The 19758-nt window shown below is 45.2% G+C and overlaps 1 protein-coding gene across 9 annotated transcripts in view; it reads left to right on the forward strand.

Annotated features, from left to right (window-relative positions):
- fgf18a (fibroblast growth factor 18a) overlaps positions 1 to 19248 on the forward strand; it is an 81674-nt gene extending 62426 nt beyond the window's left edge. For 5 of the 9 annotated variants that reach the window (XM_034689147.1, XM_034689146.1, XM_034689145.1 and 2 more), the window contains exons 3-6: positions 15260 to 15299; positions 15472 to 15652; positions 17246 to 17352; positions 17572 to 19248. In XM_034689147.1, the coding sequence (XP_034545038.1) occupies positions 15270 to 15299; positions 15472 to 15652; positions 17246 to 17352; positions 17572 to 17844 (591 nt within the window). In that variant the 5' untranslated portion in view covers positions 15260 to 15269 and the 3' untranslated portion in view covers positions 17845 to 19248. Of the gene's footprint in view, positions 1 to 1317; positions 1469 to 2653; positions 2798 to 4676; positions 4822 to 10224; positions 11823 to 15259; positions 15300 to 15471; positions 15653 to 17245; positions 17353 to 17571 lie in introns of those variants that run through there. The other 4 variants (XM_034689141.1, XM_034689140.1, XM_034689142.1 and 1 more) reach the window with 4 other exon arrangements.
- The last annotated feature ends 510 nt before the right edge of the window (positions 19249 to 19758 follow it).

Below are 19758 nucleotides of genomic sequence, written 5' to 3' on the forward strand. Positions count from 1 at the left end.
GCCTCAAACTGTGGATTAGTTGTTGTGATTTTTCTCAGCTGTGCCTGGTTAATTTTACCTTCCCAGTAAATCTTTGTCTTCCTCTGTCTCAGTGCCAGTTTGTCTTCAGCATAATGTTTACTCTTGAGGCTTTTTGTGTCCTTGTTTTCCTGATCTTTTACTGGTCTCTATTTTTAGATGTTTTTATTTGCCTTGTGTCTATTGGACTCCTCGGTACATACAAGCCTTTGCTGTTGACTTTTCTTGTAATAAACTCAGAATTACTCTAAAATTGACTTGGACCTGCAAGTTGAAACCCCTTATTCCCAGCCTTCTGGTCTTCAACCTTCTTCTCAGCCACTGGAACATGGTCTTGTCAACCTGAAACCTTCCTGCCTTAGCATGCTTCTGGCTTTCTCTGAGCCTGCTCACTGTGGACGCCTTGCAGTCACATTGCAAGGGTACACACATGGCCATTTTGACGAGGTCTAGTGAATGCCATAGAAAAAGATGTTGTCATCCTTGCTCCTTGCTCTTGACTTTAATGGTTGCCTCAGCTTTCCAGTGCCCCGGAGTCTTTGTTTCTAGGGATGGGTCATGACTTTTGAATACTGAAATACTGATTAGACACTGTGTCTTCATTTCCTCCCATTGTGAGATATGAAGTCAAAAGGCTGCCTCCTTGTGCGCTGACATTGCGCTTGTGTAACCAAGGCATGTGCAGAAGCGACCTTACTGGTAGAGTCACAGGACTGACGTCACACCCTTACAATTGACCAAAACAGGCATTAAACCTACTGATGAAACATCGAAGATCCCTCAGGTCGGCACAGTCTACAGCAGAGCAGATTCTTGAGTTGGTTTGAAGCAAACATTCATGGCTACGGAAAGTTAAATGACTCTGGTTTTAGTGTTTTTTTACGTTTTCTATCACCATTCTTCCTCTCCTAATCCTGTACAGAACACTGAGGGACAGCAGAGCTGTAAGTCATGACATCACACCCCCTCTCATTGAAATCAAATAACTAATTAAAACTGAATACGGTAAACCGTGGAAAAGATGCTAGTGACGATCAAATAGTATTTTGGCTTGAAATACTCATTCCTGTTTGCTACCAAGCTCAGTGGGAGCTTTCCCGCTCAATGCAACAGAGACAGCACTGCCCAGTGCCAGACTGCCCATACCACAGAGACTCTACTGCTACCAGCTCTGCATTCCCTACTGAGCTGTAGCAATGCCCTCTTTCTGCTAAGCTGGAGCCATCACCAGTTCATGTCCTGCAGCACTCACCATTGGAAGTGCTCCTTTATCTTCTTTTTTCCTTTGCTCCACAGGTATACCTACCTGTGTTTTATACCGTGACCATCTAAATTAGGGATCCTTCTTCCCGGTCCAACCCCCAGGCCACCTGAGGTCCCCAGAGTCATTAAAAAAGGAACCCACAGATGAAGGAAATAACAAAGGTTGTGCAACAGTATTGAACAGTATGTGAGTCAAAGAGAGAAATAAAAGGTTATTCAAACACAAAAGGGAAGCAATGGGGTTTCTCAACCAAAATTACTTTTTGTTTGAAACATTTTATCGCAAATTTTTTACTTTTTAATCTCTGAGAATATTCCAATCACTTTTGTAGTTTTTTTAGTCTAATATTCTTCTTAAACAAACGCCACTTTAGTCTCAGAAAAAATACAAATATTATAATTTTTTGATCAGTTTAAAATGTTAATGAGAAATGGTCAGATTTTTCATGGCGTAACATTCATTCTTTTGCATTAAAACTTTTTGTTATCCCCAAGCTGGGCCTTATATGTTTTCCTAGGAGTGTTTATGATAAAAGAAAACATTTTTTAATTAGCAGGGACTAAAAGATAACATCAGTGAAAGGAATAAAACACCATGAAGGAAAACTGTTAAATAAAGGAGAGTGCTGTTCAACATGTCAGTTCAAAACCTCTCACAGGTGTCCCTTTCTGTTGATATAAACCTTCATAGCATATGAGTCGCATCATATCTAACATTATCAAACCCTTTAGTGACCCCTCTGTGGAAGTTTCTACATCCACTATTTTTCTGCATTCAAGTTTCCTTAACTTGTCTTCTGTCTAAACGGAAAATGTCAGTTATCAGTTTTCTACAAAAGTTCATAAAACGTTTGGGCTAGAGTAAAAAAGTGGCATAGTTATCGCTGTGCAGGAACTGAATTAGCCTTTTCTTTCAGATTTTCAGTGTTTAATCAAATCTGTAGTTGTTTGAGTATAAATAGTCTCTGGAGTTTCTTTTCACTTTAGTCAGAGCAGTTCTCGGCACATCATTTGAGTCCAAAATAGCTCCCTCATAATAGGAATCAGTTTGCTGATGTCGTGCTTAATTTGGGCCTTTAAGCTGAAGAGAATAATTCAACAAAATTGTTGTCTACCAGGTGCCACTATACTTGATTTCTTTTTTTATCATAGAAGCAAACCTGTGTAATGATTTACAAGAAACATGAACTGATTTATCAGAACTCATTAATTTGTACAGACAAAGGTTTGTTTATTAACTTTCAGTTTCAGGACAATTAAAGCCCCAGAATATTATTTTTATCATAATATACACAGCTTAACAGCGGCTTTATTCTTTGCAAGTGTTGCAGTTAATGATGTGTTTTGTTTGTTTTGTTTTATTTTTGAATAGAATAGAATAGAATTAAACAAAGCTGAACATCAAGCTTAGACCAGCACAGCAGAAGAGGAGAGGAGGGTGAAACCACAGCAGAGACCTGGGGGAACAGAGCAGTGATGAGGGACAGCTACCAGAGACACCCAGCAACTCACATGGGTTTGCACAGCAACCAACACACAACAGTGCACATTGCTATTAAAACACATGCACACACACATAATCATACATGTAAATACACATGCAAACACGCACACACTCACACACAAACACACAAACACCCTTACTGGGACATGCTCATAGGTTATAACACACTTGCAGTGCACATGCAAACACATCTTTGTTTCTATGCACAATGGGTACATAAACTCACACTTGCTATCATAAATCCTGTCTTATCTGCATGTTTCCTCTCATCTTTTTCTACATGCTTCACCTCCTATCTATTAAAATTCCAGAGATTCATCACTTTTTATATCACAGGAGACAGCCTCATAGCCCTGTCATTCTCCAGAAGTCCAATGCTTGATTCAACACACCAGCTCCAGAGTCCTTTCATGTGCAATCATTTAGCTCTTTACAGAACACTTAACTTTCCTTTCGACTGTCACTTTCCATACAGCGCTGTCATTCAACCTGTCTATCTAGGGTTCAGGAAAAAGGGGCTGTGGGTGACTGAGCAGAGGTGTCATCAGATTCCTGTCAGAATCTGTTACTGTTGTTTCTTTTACTCATAACACACACACCAATATACAAACACATATATTACATGAGTCTGAATGACAAAGGGCAGAGGGGAAAGACAGGTGGGTAAGAGTGAGAGGTTGAGAGAGTGACAGGAGCCAACAGAGAGAGTGTGAGCAAGGGGAAAGGAGCGTGAGAGAAAGAATGAGGAGAATAGGGAGAATTTAAAAAAAACAGGCAAAGTGGGAGAGAAAAGAAGAGGGAGAAAGCCTCTGGAGTGCTTTTTTCGCTCCAACAGGACAAAAGGTTACTGCATGACGGGGGTAGGTGTCAGGTGATGTGTGACAAGTCCAAATTAAAGATGACATAATGGCGGGGGCCAAGATGGGGTCCAAACTGGGGGCTGACCGTGGCAACCAAGTTGATCTGGGCCATGCTGGGCTGGGCTAGGCTGGGGCTGGGCAGCAGGGGGCTACCCTGAAGGCTCCTCCATATGGAACGCGTTAGCCTAGCGATTGCTAATGAAATGCAGGCTGACGTCAGGCAGACACCCACCCATTGTTTTGCTGCTTAATTTGTTGTAATATTTGTCTAACAAATGAGGATTTTGCCAGGACAGAGGAAAAATGAGAGGCTACAGCTGCAGATGAACAGAGATGGCTAAAGGGTAATACAATAAAAGAGCATGATGTTAAGACAGAAATTGGGTTCGAGCATTGGCAATAAAGGTAGAAAAAGCTGGGATACTTAGCATGTGTGCTAACAAGAAGGACCCAGGCCTGAGCTGACTAAGTGGGAGGTTTAGTGACCGGAGGACAAGTATGGGTGGGTGTCCTGGAGAGGGAAGGGCTGCAGTAAGACCATCGAAGTATGTGTTAATTGGAAGTTTGAAGCATAAACAAACATTTTGCATTACACACAACACAAGGGTTTAGGCATGCATCATACAGACTACTCCTGCAGTTGCCTGCCTGTTTTATGCATCCTCATTTACACTCTTTCAGTTAATGTTATTTTTTCATCATCCTCTCTCTTTCTTTCTTTCTTTCTTTCTTTCCTTCTATCTTTCTTTCTTTCTTTCTTTCTTTCTTTCTTTCTTTCTTTCGCTCTCTCGCGCTCTCTCTCTCTCTCTCTCTCTCTCTCTCTCTCTCTCTCTCTCTCTCTCTCTCTCTCTCTCTCTCTCTCTCTCTCTCTCTCTCTCTCTCTCTCTCTCTCTCTCTCTCTCTCTCTCTCTCTCTCTATGTTTCTCTTCCTCTTCTTGGAGCCCATTCACCCACTTTCCAGCATACAGAGAGCTCTTCCTAAAATAGGTTCAGTGAAGCAAGTTTAAGAATGCTTTTGTTATTCCAAAAAGAGCTGTGCTGTAATTGACCACCACCTGGGCATCTGGCAGAAGTCACAGTGAGCAGGAGAGAAGGAGATGCAGTGAGAGAGGAAGGAGCTGGAGATGGAAAGAATGAAAGAAAAGACAAAACCGAGATGAACAAATGTAGACTGAGGTAAGACAAGAAGGGAGAAGAGATTAATGAAGGAAAGGGAGTGAATGATGGAAAGTTTGTGTGCTATGCCCCCCCTCCAATTTTTTTTCTTTCTGTCTCTCACTACCAAACTTTGACATGTCAATTCAAAGGTGCTTTATTGGCATGAGTAATGATGCTAGGTGTTGCCAGGGTTATTACAGCGCACATTAAAGGGTTTCATAAACATTACAGTTCCTTCTTTGCCCGGTGGCAAGGCTAAAGGGCCACGCAGAGAGGAAAAGGAAGAATGAGAGAAATGAGACAGGAAAGCAGAAGCAGCACAAAGGAGAGTAGAGAAGAGGGAGAAGGAGTAAAGGGCACTTATACTGAAGAGTAGGGGGAGGAAATGGGAGCGTTGTGGAGGAGATGAACAGAAAAAGATGACAGGAGTGAAGGTTACCATGATCATGGAATCCATCAGTGAACGGCTAAACATGAAATGGGAGGAAAAAAAAACAACATGCCAGATCAGCGTCCAACACAAGCCACAGCTGCAATTCACATCACTTTGCATGGACAGCACAGGATAAAACTCTCTTTCTTCTAACACACACACACACACACACACACACACACACACACACACACACACACACACACACACGCACACACGCACACACGCACACACGCACACACGCACACACGCACACATGCACACATGCACACATGCACACATGCACACTGCAGCCTTAAAACACAGTCTTTGCATATACTCGCAACACATTCACACTACAGCCACAAACCCCAAACACTCAGCTGTGTACAGTCTGTCACTGAGGGTCATGACACTCTCACTCAACCAAACACACACAACCACAGGGACCATAATTAAACAAACATCCACCCAGTCACTGAACAGCGCATATTTATGTAAAACCTCATCGGTCAGAAGCAATTAACTTCTTCTTCTCTACGTCTTCACATCGCACTCTAAACAGCTCCCGCCAATCAGTGTCAGGCAGCATGCAGAGGCTCCACAGCAGCACTTCTCTGTTAAACATGACTTTTTATACATCTTAATTTAACCTCTGTGTACAGAAGAGTTAAATCAAATATTCAGATGGTTCCTGTATTGTTGCATTTCTGTCCTTGGTTTAACTCCTTTGGGATGGTCAGGGGTTCTTGAATAGTTGGCTGCTGCACGAATTTCTTTCATGAGTTCCCGATTATGCTGATATACGATCCAGGTGCACAGAGATGGCGCCTTCCAAGTTAGATGTCTTCATGTTTTTACATACCACTTTATCAGTGCAAAGTGTCCAAATTTCAACAAGCAGTTGCCAGATGGTACAAAGGTAAAGATGGGACAGTGTAGCTGCTGGATTGTGGATACCACTACTTACACCTGATTTATCTTAGTTTAAGTTTTTAGATATTTTTTGGCAAACCTCACAACAATGACAGTTAACTCCTGAAGCCACTAAATAACTTTAATAATGAAACTCATCCATTGTTTTCTGCTAAACTAGGCAGGGGTAGACCTAAGAACACGACTACCTGGACACAATTCTTTCTGCAAAACCAGGCTTTGGCCTTACAGTGACAGGCTAGATTGCATGAATAATTACCCTGACACAAATCCAAAGCAGCATCAAACCCTCCAACTTGAAAGTGTCAAAGTAAAGTTATTCCAGTGCTTCAGCAGGGCTATGTATAGACAACAGCTGCAACAGATTCTGGGATAGAGGAGAGTAAACGTTCATATTCGCTGAATTAATCTTGCTAAGCGAAAGAAGGGAGCAGGCTGTGCACCACCAACATCGCAGCTAATAAAAACAATATTTTGCTTTTCTCTTCATCTCAACAGCGGCTCACCATTGCACAAACGGCCCTGCGCTAATTAACTCCTGATCTTGCTTAGTTGCAGCTGTCGATTCTCTCATCTCGCAGACGCAGACAAGTGGCGAACAGGTTCTCATTTCAAAGCCCAGCACACTGTACACATTCCTCGACTTTGCATGGGCCCCCATGTCATCAAAGGGCCTTTATTAACTGTCTCATACATTTACACATTAGGGAACAGTTTAAACTTGGCTCATGATTAACGGAGTAGGGATATCTATCCCAGAAACCAATGTTAGGCTGACATCTCAACATCTGATGTGAAGTTTAAGTTCTATGTCTGCAGGTATTAATCAAAGCCACAAGCCTCGCTCTCCCTCCAGAGATCTGTTCTCCTTTCCAAACATACTTTATACCCCATACTGCTTATAGACAAAGCTAATTGGACACAATCCAATGCACTTGACACTTCTAAGAACTCCAAATCTGCTCTGTGTCACCAGAATGATGGATTGCATTTATACTCTTCAAAGTTCTCACTGTGTCTAACACTTTAGAGTGCACAGCAGGGGGAAGATATTGCTTGTCTGCCAATTTTTCTTTGACTACATCCAACCTAAGGAATATCTAAACCTGACTCTTCACACACACCTCCACACACATGCACACACACGAATGACTGTCATAATGAGTCAACAACTGGCCCGCAGCTTAGAACGCTCCAAACTCTCCATAAGGTTGCACTCCAGTCACCCATGACATGGAGTCCAGCACACCATGCCTCTCCTTCACGGCGACCTTGGGGTCAGGCCAGAATGCCCTCATATAATGAGAGTGCTGTTTGGGGATTTGTTAGAGTGTGATAGAAAAAGGGTAAGCACACGCAATGCACCCTGGGTCTTTGTCTGGGTGCTGACGGTATTGACGAGTGCTGATCGATGTTAATTGCTAGACAGAATGGCCATATTGACCAGGCTCCCTGGATGAGGAAGCCTGCAGGCCCAGTCAAAGAGAGAAAGAGAGGGAGAGAGATACACAGATACAGAGAGAGAAAGCTGCTGGGCTCAGACCTACAGCAGCTAAAGGGCCCCCGATACACACACACACACACACACACACACACACACACACACACACACACACACACACACACACACACACACACACACACACACACACAGGTCTCATTCACTTTAATGAGTCGAGAGAGGAGCACAAAAGCATAACGTCCATCAATGCCAAGTCTATTCAGCACAACAGAGGGTATATGCAAATAAATACAAAAATAAATAAGAAGATGTCTCTCAGTGGGTTTTTGTGTGTGTTGGCGGACACAACTCATAATTGCACAGAGTACACGAGCAGTTATGAATAATGTGCATAGTAAAGTTGCTCTGCATAAAACTACAATGATTTCTGAGTGAAAGCGGACATCTACATATGTGCACGCAAGTTTGTGTGAGTGAGTGTGTGTGTATGTGTTTGTTTGTGTGTGTGTGTGTGTGTGTGTGTGCACGTGTGCGTGTGTGTGTGTGTGTGTGTGTGTGTCTTAGCCAAGGATCAATAAGCAGGAGCTGCAGAGGCAAAGACATGGGCAATCAATATGCTGGCCGCAAACAGAGGGAGGAACAGAGTGGGCAGATAAAGAACAGCCGGGGAGATTAAAGAGACAGAAAGGGAGGACAGAAAATGAATGGTAAAGAGTGATGTGACAACAGGAGGAGAGAGAGGAAGACCTTGTTGGCTTAAAATATTTTTTTTGTCCCCTAACTTGGGCTTATTTTTTGTTTACAGGTCATTTTCAAACTGGGGTAACTTTGGCTGCAATAAAACATGTTCTTCAAGCTGAACCACCTGTCAGTCATCTCCATAAAATAAAGAAGTTTTAAGCCTTGTCTGTCATTTGCTGCAAGTACAGCTTTCAGTTACAAATGATCTGCAGCAGATTGTTAGTGTAACTGCTACACTGATCACAGAGGCTTCATTTAATTAGTCTTTTATCTTCTTTTATATATTTAAACCGAAACATTCAGCTTGTTTCTCAGAGAAGTCATCTCATCATTATAGATTCACAACAGTAGTAAGATTATCTTGGCACTGGGATCCTTTTGAAAATCAATCAGGCTTTTGTATTCAAAATGTGAATTAAATCCGTCTCCTCTGCCTGTTTTTACTTACTCCGCCATTGTACCAAGATGTGCTGCAGCCCTGGATCCCTCCATCTGGGCTTAAGAGTACCAGACGGGCCCATTCCTCAACACCAGAATGTGGTTCAAATCCTTCTCCACAACATTTACACTCGTGTCCCTCGCAGCAGTGTGGTGAGCAGCGAAAAAGCGCCCAGACACAGGTGCAGAGACAGAGAGAGCCAGTGGTAGGAAAGAAGGCCAGAGGCTTGTCGATGGAGCATGACTGGAAAGGCATTCAACCACAGTACCCCTACCCAGCCCAGCTCAAGCCTGTCCAGTTGCAGAACTGTGTTCGTGTGTGTGTGTCTATGTGTGAAAGAGAGAGAGAGAGAAAGATTTGAAAGTACAATGTTGAAAAGAATAAGTTAAACTTGGAGCCAAGATAACTGTCCCTGATGGAGGCCAGCCTCCTCCCACCTCTATTACACACACACACACACACACACACATGCACAAATTTACTCTGTTACTCTCCATTCTATGTGTGTGTGAGAGAGAGAAAGGTATGGCAGGAGTGTTGTGTTGGCTTGGCTGACCGTCTGCGGTTGTGCGGCGGTGAGAGGGAGTTTTGGGAGCGCAGAGCGGGCGTTGCTGCCGAAATCCCTGAGAAATGTTCGTTTTGGATCCGTGTCCGTGCTTACATACCGCCCTCCCGACTGTCTCTCATTCTCCGTTTCATTTTTCCCTCTTAAGGTTTAACTTAAAAGTTATGAAATGGGGAGTCAAAATACATCACTTGAAAGCGCAGCGGCTCTGAAGGGTGTGTGCGCGTGTGTGTGTATGCGTGGAAGAGTGTCCGGGGCCAGTGTGAGTGCAGGGGTGAGGTTATCTTCATTGGAGACCAGGAAGGACAAAAAGTCCGCTTTGTTTTAAGGCAGATGTTGTCTTGACGGAGACAGGTGTTGACATCTGATGATGAGAAAGTTTGCCACTTTTTCTTTCAGTCACATATTTTCAAAAGTCCAGTTCATTTGTTTTGCAGGAATGCATTCCTCCTGATACCATGACATCATTCAAACTGTTTCCAATGTTTTAACTTCTGTCAGGAATTTCCACAAACAAATATTACTTGAAATAATGCGGGATGATGGTCCAAACTAGATTTGCCAGATTATGAAAAAATACAACAAAAACTTGTTTTGCATCGTAAACAAGTTGAAGTATGTCACCTCAGTGCAGATGTTGTTTTCACAAAGTGCAGATCACTTGTTGAAATAGATATTTTTGCAGTGTAAGTTGGGTCGGCATGGCATAGCGACTGACTAATCCCATTTTGATCCAATAAGTGTGCATGTGCGTGTGTGAGGCAGAGAGAGAGAGAAAGAGAGAGGGAGGGAGAGGGGTGGGAGGGAGGAGAGGGGAGGAGGGAGGATTGATCCGCGTCTGTTAAAATCTTGTTCTGGTTTTTCTTGGAGTGAGGTCTGTGCCTGCCGACGCGCCTCTCCTGTGCAGCCCCCCTCAAGAAGAGCTTTTAATGAAGGCAAACCTTGGAATTTTTGAAAGGGAGAAGGATCTGCATAATACCAGTGAAGTGGATAAAAACGCACGGCTGCCTTCTTTTTGAGTTGTTTTTTCCTCTGGTGTGTGAATGAAACGCGAAAGCAAATAGAGTGAAAGAGGAACGGTGCAGGTTCTGGACTGGGAGTAGATCTGTCAGAGTGGTTTTGTGTAAACACGTTTCCAGTGCGCCCGTTTTAACTTTTATTTCTTCACAACCTGGCGAGCTCTACTCTTCTGCTTACACATCGCGGAGTTGCTTTTTCCCGGAGCGAAGAGACTTTCGTGTTTTCCCCCTTCAGTGAGACTGCTTAAACTTTCTACGTTTAAAAAAAATAAATAAAAAGATCGGATTGCATTTTCCCCCTTCAAACATTTTGGAGGTGATGTCATCGTGCTGTGTTTTGGCTGGTATTGTGTCGAGAGGGCGCAGGGAGGACTGCTGCAGCCAGGCGGAAAACAGCGGCTGAAGCGAGTGGGGAAGTCCGGAAAATCAGGTGCAAAGTGCGGCTGTTATTTCCTTGCTGTGTCGCGGGTGGCTGAGTCCGCCACCCAGTCACAGCTGTTCCCATCCTCTCCAGCCACCCCTCCCTCCCTCTTCTTTCTTTCCCCTTTATTATCCCCACCCATTCTCATTCAGCACTCTCCATACAACCCTCTGAGCTGGACCGCTCCGGGACCTTGTCGCCACCTCTGTCGGACACTGTTGGTCGGTGTCACCTGAGCCACAGACCCATTGAGCCAGCGTTGAGGCGCAGACATGAGCGAGGCCGCCCTGCATTACCCTGCGCCCTCAGAGCGCCCGTCTCCAGCTCACACTTTGCTCCATCAGCCAGCTCAGGTAGCCCATCTTCACCAGCTCCCGACACTGCTCTGCTGGGACTAAACTTGCCCCCTGCTCCTGTCTGTGTGGGAACATAATCTAAATTACTCTGTTGTAATATATCATTCATAACAGAATACATTTTTGAGAGCAAAAGCTTGCAGCTGAAACATTACGCATTGGATTACGCAGAATATTCCGCACGCACGGCAGCTGTCCAGAGCTCCGAGCATCCCTCTGAGGGTCAACAAGGTCGACTGGAGTTGGCTATCTGTTCAGCGTGCACGCGCTTTCACCTGTTCATCCCTCCTTGTTGGGGACGCGCAGTCTTTAAAGACCTAACCTTCCCTCCTTTGCTCCCCGCCCTCTCGCCTGTCTACACGGGTCTGGTCAGCTGTTAGAGGTTGCCCGGCGGTCACAGTGGCACAATTACCCCTCCCTCACACCCCACTCTGCCCGCGCCCGCACATTCACCCACGCCGGGGGTACCAGGGCACACCGCCGCCGATGCCAACGGGAGTGTCCGCTGACTCTTTGACTCTGCTCAACATCCAGCGGATTCAAAACACAGAGGGGAACTCTCCGGACTGTCGGACTGGCTCAGACCGAGCGAGGAGACCGTCTCTGGGCCAAGTTCCATAGTGGAGGGGGGAAGCGATGTGGTCCCTTCTTTCCACGCTGACCGTCTTGTAAGTCACTTTTATCACTTTATCATGTACAAATCGTAATCACCCACCTTTTTACTCAGTTATTTAAAGTCATGAAAAGCCTTTAGCTTCAAATGAAGATGATGGAGGGGAAGGTTGCAGTGTCTAACGATTACATCACTCCTCATCAGTCCCCATAGAAAACATGCCATGGAAGGCCCTGTTTTGATTGGCTGACAGTTCAGGGTCACTGGGTCAAAGTCAGGGCCCTGTTACTCATAAAACCTGCCATAAACATCTCCATCACCATCTGTACTTACTTCAGGGATGGCCAGGCTGGCTTAGAAAAGGCCATTTTCCCATCGCCAAGAAAATGCTTTTTTTCCCCCTTCCTATTGAAAATAATTCACAAGTCAAGTCAAATAACACCGGCTTTATCTAGCTGGATAGGAAAATGATAAAGTGCCAAGAACAAATCTAGGGGAGGAGGATACAGACTCAGGGGGCTTGAGTTTGCCCATTCAAGGTGTGTCTTGTTAAAAGCCAGGGGATTTATTTTTCTTTCTTTGTGTCGGCTGTACTTCTCCCAGATGGCAGTCATCTCCAGATACTTCTCATTCCTCACACAACCTGGACAGGGTGTGTGCTGCTGCTGCTGCTGGTGTCTGCCTGACTCTCTCTCTCTCTCTCTCTCTCTCTCTCTCTCTCTCTCTCTCTCTCTCTCTCTTCTGCTCATACCCACCTAACTGCCTACATCTGTCTCACTGTCTTGCCTTTACCTCATTTTTCCACAGATATCTGCTCAGATAAAAAGTATGAATTGATAACTGATGAATGATGGCGCCCCTGGCAGTGTCTGAGGAGGAGCAGGCCCACTGTTTAGTCTGCTGGCTTTAGTTGAGCTCTTTCAGAGCCAATCAGCTCTCTGTTCATTTCCTTCTTACCTATCACTTCTACCACAGCCACACCACTTTCCCCACACTGTTTAACCAACTTGAACACAATGAAAGTCTTGTAAGAAAGGCCAACAACTTGTTACCTCTTCTCTTAAAGCCACAGCTTTGTGTTGAGGCCTTCTGCTTCCTTAAGTCTTGTTCCACTATAGGCCTCATTACTGTTGATACCACTCACACACCCACTAGCCTAACCGCTTTTCTTTGCCGAGGCCCACTGCTGAACTTCTGAAACTGTTGCACCGTGCCGAAGCCCACTGCTCCAATGTTGGCCTACCACGCTAACCACTGCTACACACAGCTGAAACCGCTGCTCTGTGCTGAGTCCCACCAGGCCGACCGCTCTCACTCCATGCTGCTGCCCAGTCCTTGCTGCTGAGGCCTGCTCGTCTAACCGCAGCCTCCATATGGTGGATCTGCTGGGACGCAGGTTTATGATGTCAGACCCTTGCTTGTTTTGGCTTCCTGCCAAGGCGCACTGGGCTTTCCCTCTCTCCGTACCTCCTTCTGTCTTTACTCTCCAGGACTTTTACTCTGCCGCTCTCTTATTCTCTCGTTTTCTCATCCCTCCCCCACCCCTGGCTGCTCCTGTCTTTCTCTTTCCCCTCTCCTTCTCTTTCTCTCTGTGGCTGGCATAATACGGAGTGTCTGTGGTTTTTGTGGGAGTGGGGGAATCCAGTGCCGAGGCACTTTTCTGCAGCGTCCTCGGCGGCTGTGCAGCTGTGGTGTTTTAACAGCTGAGAGTCCTCACAATGCACAGGCGCTCAGGTTTTTTCGTCTGCGCAGGCAAAATGTGAGGGCCAACACTCTGCTGCGTTGCCCGGGGTGTCTCCATCTATTAGAGAAACTCAGGGGCCAACACACCAGTGATAGGAAAGAAATGTGGAGTGAGAGATGGGAAAAGAAACAGGAGGAAAGATGGTATATGTGTGTTAGTCGGGATGCAGAGGCATGTGTTTCGATGTGCATGAGTTGAGCCCCTCTCCTCTTTCATTCCTATTATTTATCTTTTTGTCTACCTCTCACGCCAGACCACACTCTGTGGTTACACTACTGTCTCTCATTTTGCCACTTTTTTTTCCTCTTGCTTTGAGATGTTTGAGATGTTGACCTTCTCACATCTGTGCATCTGCCCATTTTCTCTGATTTTATCTTTCAGCTCTTTAATTTTCTGTCAGCCCTCTCTTTCTTCGTCTCCCCTGTATTTATTCTGACATCACCTTCATCTGTCCTGCCTTCTCTCTCCCTTTGTGGACCTCTCAGTCCACCTCTCTCTCCTCCTCGCTATCTTTCCCTCTCTCAGCAGCATGTATGTCTTTGCTTTGGACCAGCTGTCAGCTGCCTGCGCCTCCTGTACACATACGCACACCCAGCACACATCTGCACATCTGTGTGCATGCCCATGACAGTGTGGAGGAGTCACCCCGCTAACCCCAAACATAAAGGAAGCTGGGAGGCAGGGAACGATAGGAGAAAGGTAGAACGGACAGAGAGATAAGGTAGAGGAGAGAAAGGGAGGACAACAAATCAGAGAAAGAGAGCAGAGCAAAGAGAAGGAGAGAGAGAAGAGGCATGCAGAGAGAAAGAAAAAGATGAGGTGGGGAAAGACAAAATTCGTGGAATAGGTTTTCAGCCCACACACTTGGTCCTGAAAATCATCAAGTCTTCAGCCACTAATTCAGAACAGTTCAAGGACTGCCAAAGGAGATTTTGCGCAACATGGTTACTCCCTAACTAAAGCTGTAAATAACATGTGATGCATCCAAGGTCAAGGTCCACACTTGAATTAAATGATGTGAAAGACTGAGAGGAATTCAAATTATAACTGTACGCAGTTGTTTAAATCATAAATCTTCAACTATCTGAACAGTCCAGATAGTCAGAAGTTATTCATGAAAGGTATATTTTCACAATGACAATACACATGAATTCATCACACTACATCACCAGCATTACGCCACACCAATTGGTTCCTCCATAAATCATCCCTCCTCACGTTTTGGTAGCTCATGTTCTCACTTATTCAAAGCTCATTCTCCAAACGTTACCACAGCCCGCCACTCTCCAAAGCCACATCAGAGCAGACTGTACACCTGTAGTCCAGTCCAGCTGTCTACATACGCAGGGCAGCCAAATAAGTCAGCCTTTTCCCTCAGATGTCCAAACCAAAACATGTTCTAGTTGTCTCGGCATGTTTGCCATTTTGCTACGGTCCAATCGGGTCATTTGGAGGCCAGATTTTGGCGTGGTGAAAGTCAAGAACAGGTCAGAAAGTGGGTTTGGACAGAAGGCTGGTAGCATAACGATAAACACAGCTCTGGGTGTTGTCTGTCTCCCTGGACATCTGTCCGTCTGTGTGTCAGATGGCTGTGCCAGCGGCCTGAGTAATCACCCAATGAGGAAAAGAGATGTTGAAGAGAGGAGCGGCAGAGAAGAAAGAGTGGAAATGATGGTGTCACACATCACTCTTTCAACTTTCACTGTTGCTTACATATTTCTAAGGTCATCTGTTTCTACTTTTCCCAGATGTATCCAGATGTTGCTGGTGATGTGCAATCCATTACAGGTGAGAGTCTGCACACATTACAGAGAGCAAGGGTTGAGAATAAGACAAGTTCTGACAAGTTGTTTATTGGGAGAAGTGTAGTTTTTTGAACGTGCCTATGTCTTTCTGTATCCACATATGTGTGCCAACTCTGGGTGTGTGTTTCTGGCTGGGTGGATGTGTGTAATTACAGCAGGTACTTGGTGTGGATGGGGTCAACTTCAGCGTGCATGTGGAGAACCAGACGCAGGTGCAAGACACCATGAGTCGACGACACCACCGGGTCTACCAGCTCTACAGCCGCACCAGCGGAAAACACGTCCAGGTGCTCGGACGCAGAATCAGCGCTCGAGGAGAAGATGGAGACAAATATGGTAAGACACACACACACACACACACACACACACACACACACACACACACACACACACACACACACACACACACACACACACACACACACTGACAGCTGCAAGTACAAAGACTTGAAGGTTGACCAAGTGCATGCATGAATGGATACAGAATGCAACTGTGCAGGCATATTCACAAAAGCACACACACATGCCTCCCCGGGCTTTGGCAGAGGGGCAGTGGAGCTTGTCTTGGGAGTACAAAGACCTCATCGACTGGCTGCTGACTCAATGATTCACAAGAGAGCAAAAGAAAGAGAGCAAGGGAGAAGGTGTTAGGGGAAAAAAAGTGTGAGAAGCCTGGCAGGTAGAGTGTCGGACCGAGTGTTAGAAACTCATCTCCTTCATCGATCCCTCCATTGATTTCTCATCCTCCCTGTTGTCTCCTCTGGATTTAAAACAGCAGGCTTCCTCTCCCTCCCTCTCCCCCTCCCTCTGTCCATCCCCCACTGCCTCTTCCCCTCCACCTTGCTCCATTTGTAATGATGTCTAACCTATTCTTAAACCACAAACAGAATCAATGAGCAAAAGAAAGCCAAGCCGTAAAGCTGGGGTTCAGATTTCTTAGTGTGCTCCAGCAGTGGCTCATGTTGCACTTCCCTTCCATTCACAAACATGTCAGGTTGCTAAGATGCCACTTGAAGCCAAAAATGGGACCAGTGAGGCAAACGCCTGTCTGTTTATTGACAAATACTACTCCTCAGTGACCAACTATGGGCGTTGAGGTTTGAAAAGGAGGAACCAGGAGCAGAGAGAGAAGAAATCAAGCACTGAAAAAAGGGTGGGTGCATGAAGGTATAAACATGAAGCAAAAGAGCAGACGGGAGATGAGGGGAGAGTTTGGGGGGAGAGAGGAAGAGGGCAAGAGGGAGGGAGGTATTGATTTCTCTTGACCCCTTTGTTGACTAAGGTCATGTAGGAACCATTTTAAGGATTTATTTTTAAACAGGCACAAGCACTCGCTTAAGATGTGGAGATGTGGAGCAGTATTGCCTGGAAGGCTGTAGATGCATGCACCTGCACACACGCGCACACGCACACACCTCAAAACAACAGTATCACAGACACTCAGTCTGAGTGTACTCCCACTCCTCTGAGCCCACCGTGCTCCGTCTACTCCTGCCTGTTATCTGTTTTTACGAGGCCCATTTGTGGTTAGCAGCCTCACATCCATGTGTGTGACCGGGCTTATCGGACAACCATCTGTCCAGCCAGAGACATTTACATCTTGCTGTGATTCATCAGCAGGTTTAATAGCAACAGAATGCTAAAACTGTTATTTGATGTGAATACCTTATCTGGCTTAACACCAGTTTTGATTTAGAGGTTGCTGCTAATCTGTGCATTTGACTCGCATACTTTGGAGTGTTCTCTACTTTAGCCTGAAAGTTGTTCTTTGCCACAGAATATAGAGCTGAGTCCTACATTTCTGTCCCCTTTATCTTTTTAACGGTAATACCTGTTGTGATGAGACCTTATAAACACAAATACACTGTGTTTCTCTGTACTGCCTGTGGCTCTAATGTCTGTCTGTCCCTCTGTCTGTCCCTTCACAAGCCCAGCTCGTAGTGGAGGCTGATACCTTCGGTAGCCAGGTGAGAATACGGGGCAAAGAAACAAATTTCTACCTGTGCATGAATCGCCGCGGCAAGCTGGTAGGAAAGGTAAGAACTCTTCCTTTTGGGGACATCTTTACTAGAAAACATCTGACAGTTTCCTGACAAGTCTTTTTTTTTGTTCTCCAAATGTGTGTGTGTGTGTGTGTGTGTGTGTGTGTGTGTGTGTGTGTGTGTGTGTGTGTGTGTGTGTGTGTGTGTGTGTGTGTGTGTGTGTGTGTGTGTGTGTGTGTGTGTGTGATACCTGTGGTTTCTTTGCTCTCTCAGAAGGCCAGTAATCGAAGCGCTGACTGCGTCTTTGTGGAAAAGGTCCTGGAGAACCACTACACAGCCCTGATGTCAGCACGCTACACAGGCTGGTATGTGGGCTTCACTAAAAGAGGCCGTCCTCGCCGTGGCCCACACACGCTCCCCAACCAGCAGGATGTACACTTCATGAAGCGTTTTCCGCCCGGGGAGCAGCCTGACCTCACCACACCCTTCCGCTTCACCACCATCAGCAAGCGGGGAAAAAGGGTTCGCGCTACTGGGCCTCGCTAGTAGTGGCTAACGCTAGCACCCACTGTCTTGTCATCCAAAGCCTGGACCTGAGCCTGCATATGGCTAACCTAGTCATCTCTTCTGTCACACACGACTGAACAGCTCCCTTTGTTGGGACAAACATTGACCAGAAACTTGATGAATCATTCATGGGGTTTAGCTTTACAACCTACTAATTTGCCACTACAGTCCCAAAGTTATTGATCCTGCCTCTCAGTTTCACTTCCCTTCCTGGACAAACTGGACTTTTACTAGTCCATTGCTGGAAGCTCTGTGGATACGGTCTGTTTCCCTTCATAGGCCAGAAACCTGAAGGGCAGCCAGAGTCCCAGGCTCTATGAAGGCCTTTACTCCACAACCACATGAACCACAAGGCCTTCATGTCTCCTGTTACTGGACCAGCTGGACAGTGTCAAGTGTGGGATTACAACAGGACCATACATAGACAGCGAGGTTGGGAGAAACTGACTGGACAAGAAAGTGGGTGCTTAGCTTATGGACAAAGGGAAAATAGGAGGGAGAAGACGGGAAAACTATGGACTGGACGAAGGGATAGAGTGATCTGCACAGATCTAATTGACCAATTATGGATTGTTGACTTGTGACGCACTTATTTGTCTCACTGCAAAATCAGTGGGAACCAGTGAGATTGTTAGATGGATGTCAAAGGATGAATGAGGGAATGACAGAGTGCGTGAATTACAGAATAAATGCATGTTTGTAATGAGAAACAGAAGGAGAGAAAATGTATGTTGGAGTGTGTGTTTGCATGTGTGAGTGAGTGCACCAACAACCATGAGTGAAGCTGGATCACGAGGGACTCTGGAAAGGGACCATTCAGTCCCTGCATGAACCCGTGACAACCCACCGCAGGGACTGAAGCTCAAAGAACTCGAATGTATAAAAACCAAGCTGCACCAAAAACAGCCATCCAATCACAGAAAACCAAAACCAACAGCCGACCAAAGACAACTGGAGACCTTCTTCACGACTCCTCCCCTTGCCCTGGACCCCCAGAGGACACTTCACCTTCAGCTTATAGGTGCAGAGGGTGACAAGCGAAGGGGCGAGCACTGCGGGGAGGGTGCCTTGTCGATTAGCATTGCTATAGAAACGACCCAGGGGATGATGCACCTGTGTGATACCGTGGATACAGAATGCTGCTACCAGGACATTCAGTGGAACAAACCAAAGTCTCATGCATACACACAGGAGAAAAAATATTAAAGGGAACAATTTATTGAAAGTTATATATATTATATATATAAAAGAAGACAGAACCCCTAAATAAGCAATCTTATTATGATGGTTACTATAATTATTACGATAAAATTATTTCATTTATTTATTTCAGCTCTGTGTGCAGCAGTCTTTCCTGACTCAGTAAATCTTACGGAAACGTTTCTTGTGTGTCTCAGCCTCTTTGAACTTTTTCACATCCTTCCTTTTCTGTCAAAGAAAATATATTTAGAGAGAGATTCGAGTTCACCAAGGTTCATGATGACCGGATGGCATCAGTGCTCAGTTATTTAATTGGCAACAAATTTCATAGTCATTAAAGATTTTTTTTTAAAAAGCAAACACTATTTGAACCACTGTGATATGACTGAGGGGTTTCTCTTTTTAATATTGTTCTGAACTGAAACAAGTAATCAGAAACTATGATACACAGCAGGATTGGGCGGTATTCTTACTTGTATACCATGATAAAACACATCTGTTGACCATCTGAGATTGTGCCATGCCATTTACATCAATCATGCCATATCATCATATTTAAATTATCTAGTTGAAATATTACAATGAATTAATATGCAGACTTTTTCATGGTGATGTTAGATTTGCAGTGTTTTTGCACATTTTCTGGTGTAAGTTACACAAGGTTAACCATTCATTGCCTTTTAAGTATCATCC

This window comes from Notolabrus celidotus, chromosome 8 (genome assembly GCF_009762535.1).
Source record: "Notolabrus celidotus isolate fNotCel1 chromosome 8, fNotCel1.pri, whole genome shotgun sequence".
NCBI classification, from domain to species: domain Eukaryota; kingdom Metazoa; phylum Chordata; class Actinopteri; order Labriformes; family Labridae; genus Notolabrus; species Notolabrus celidotus.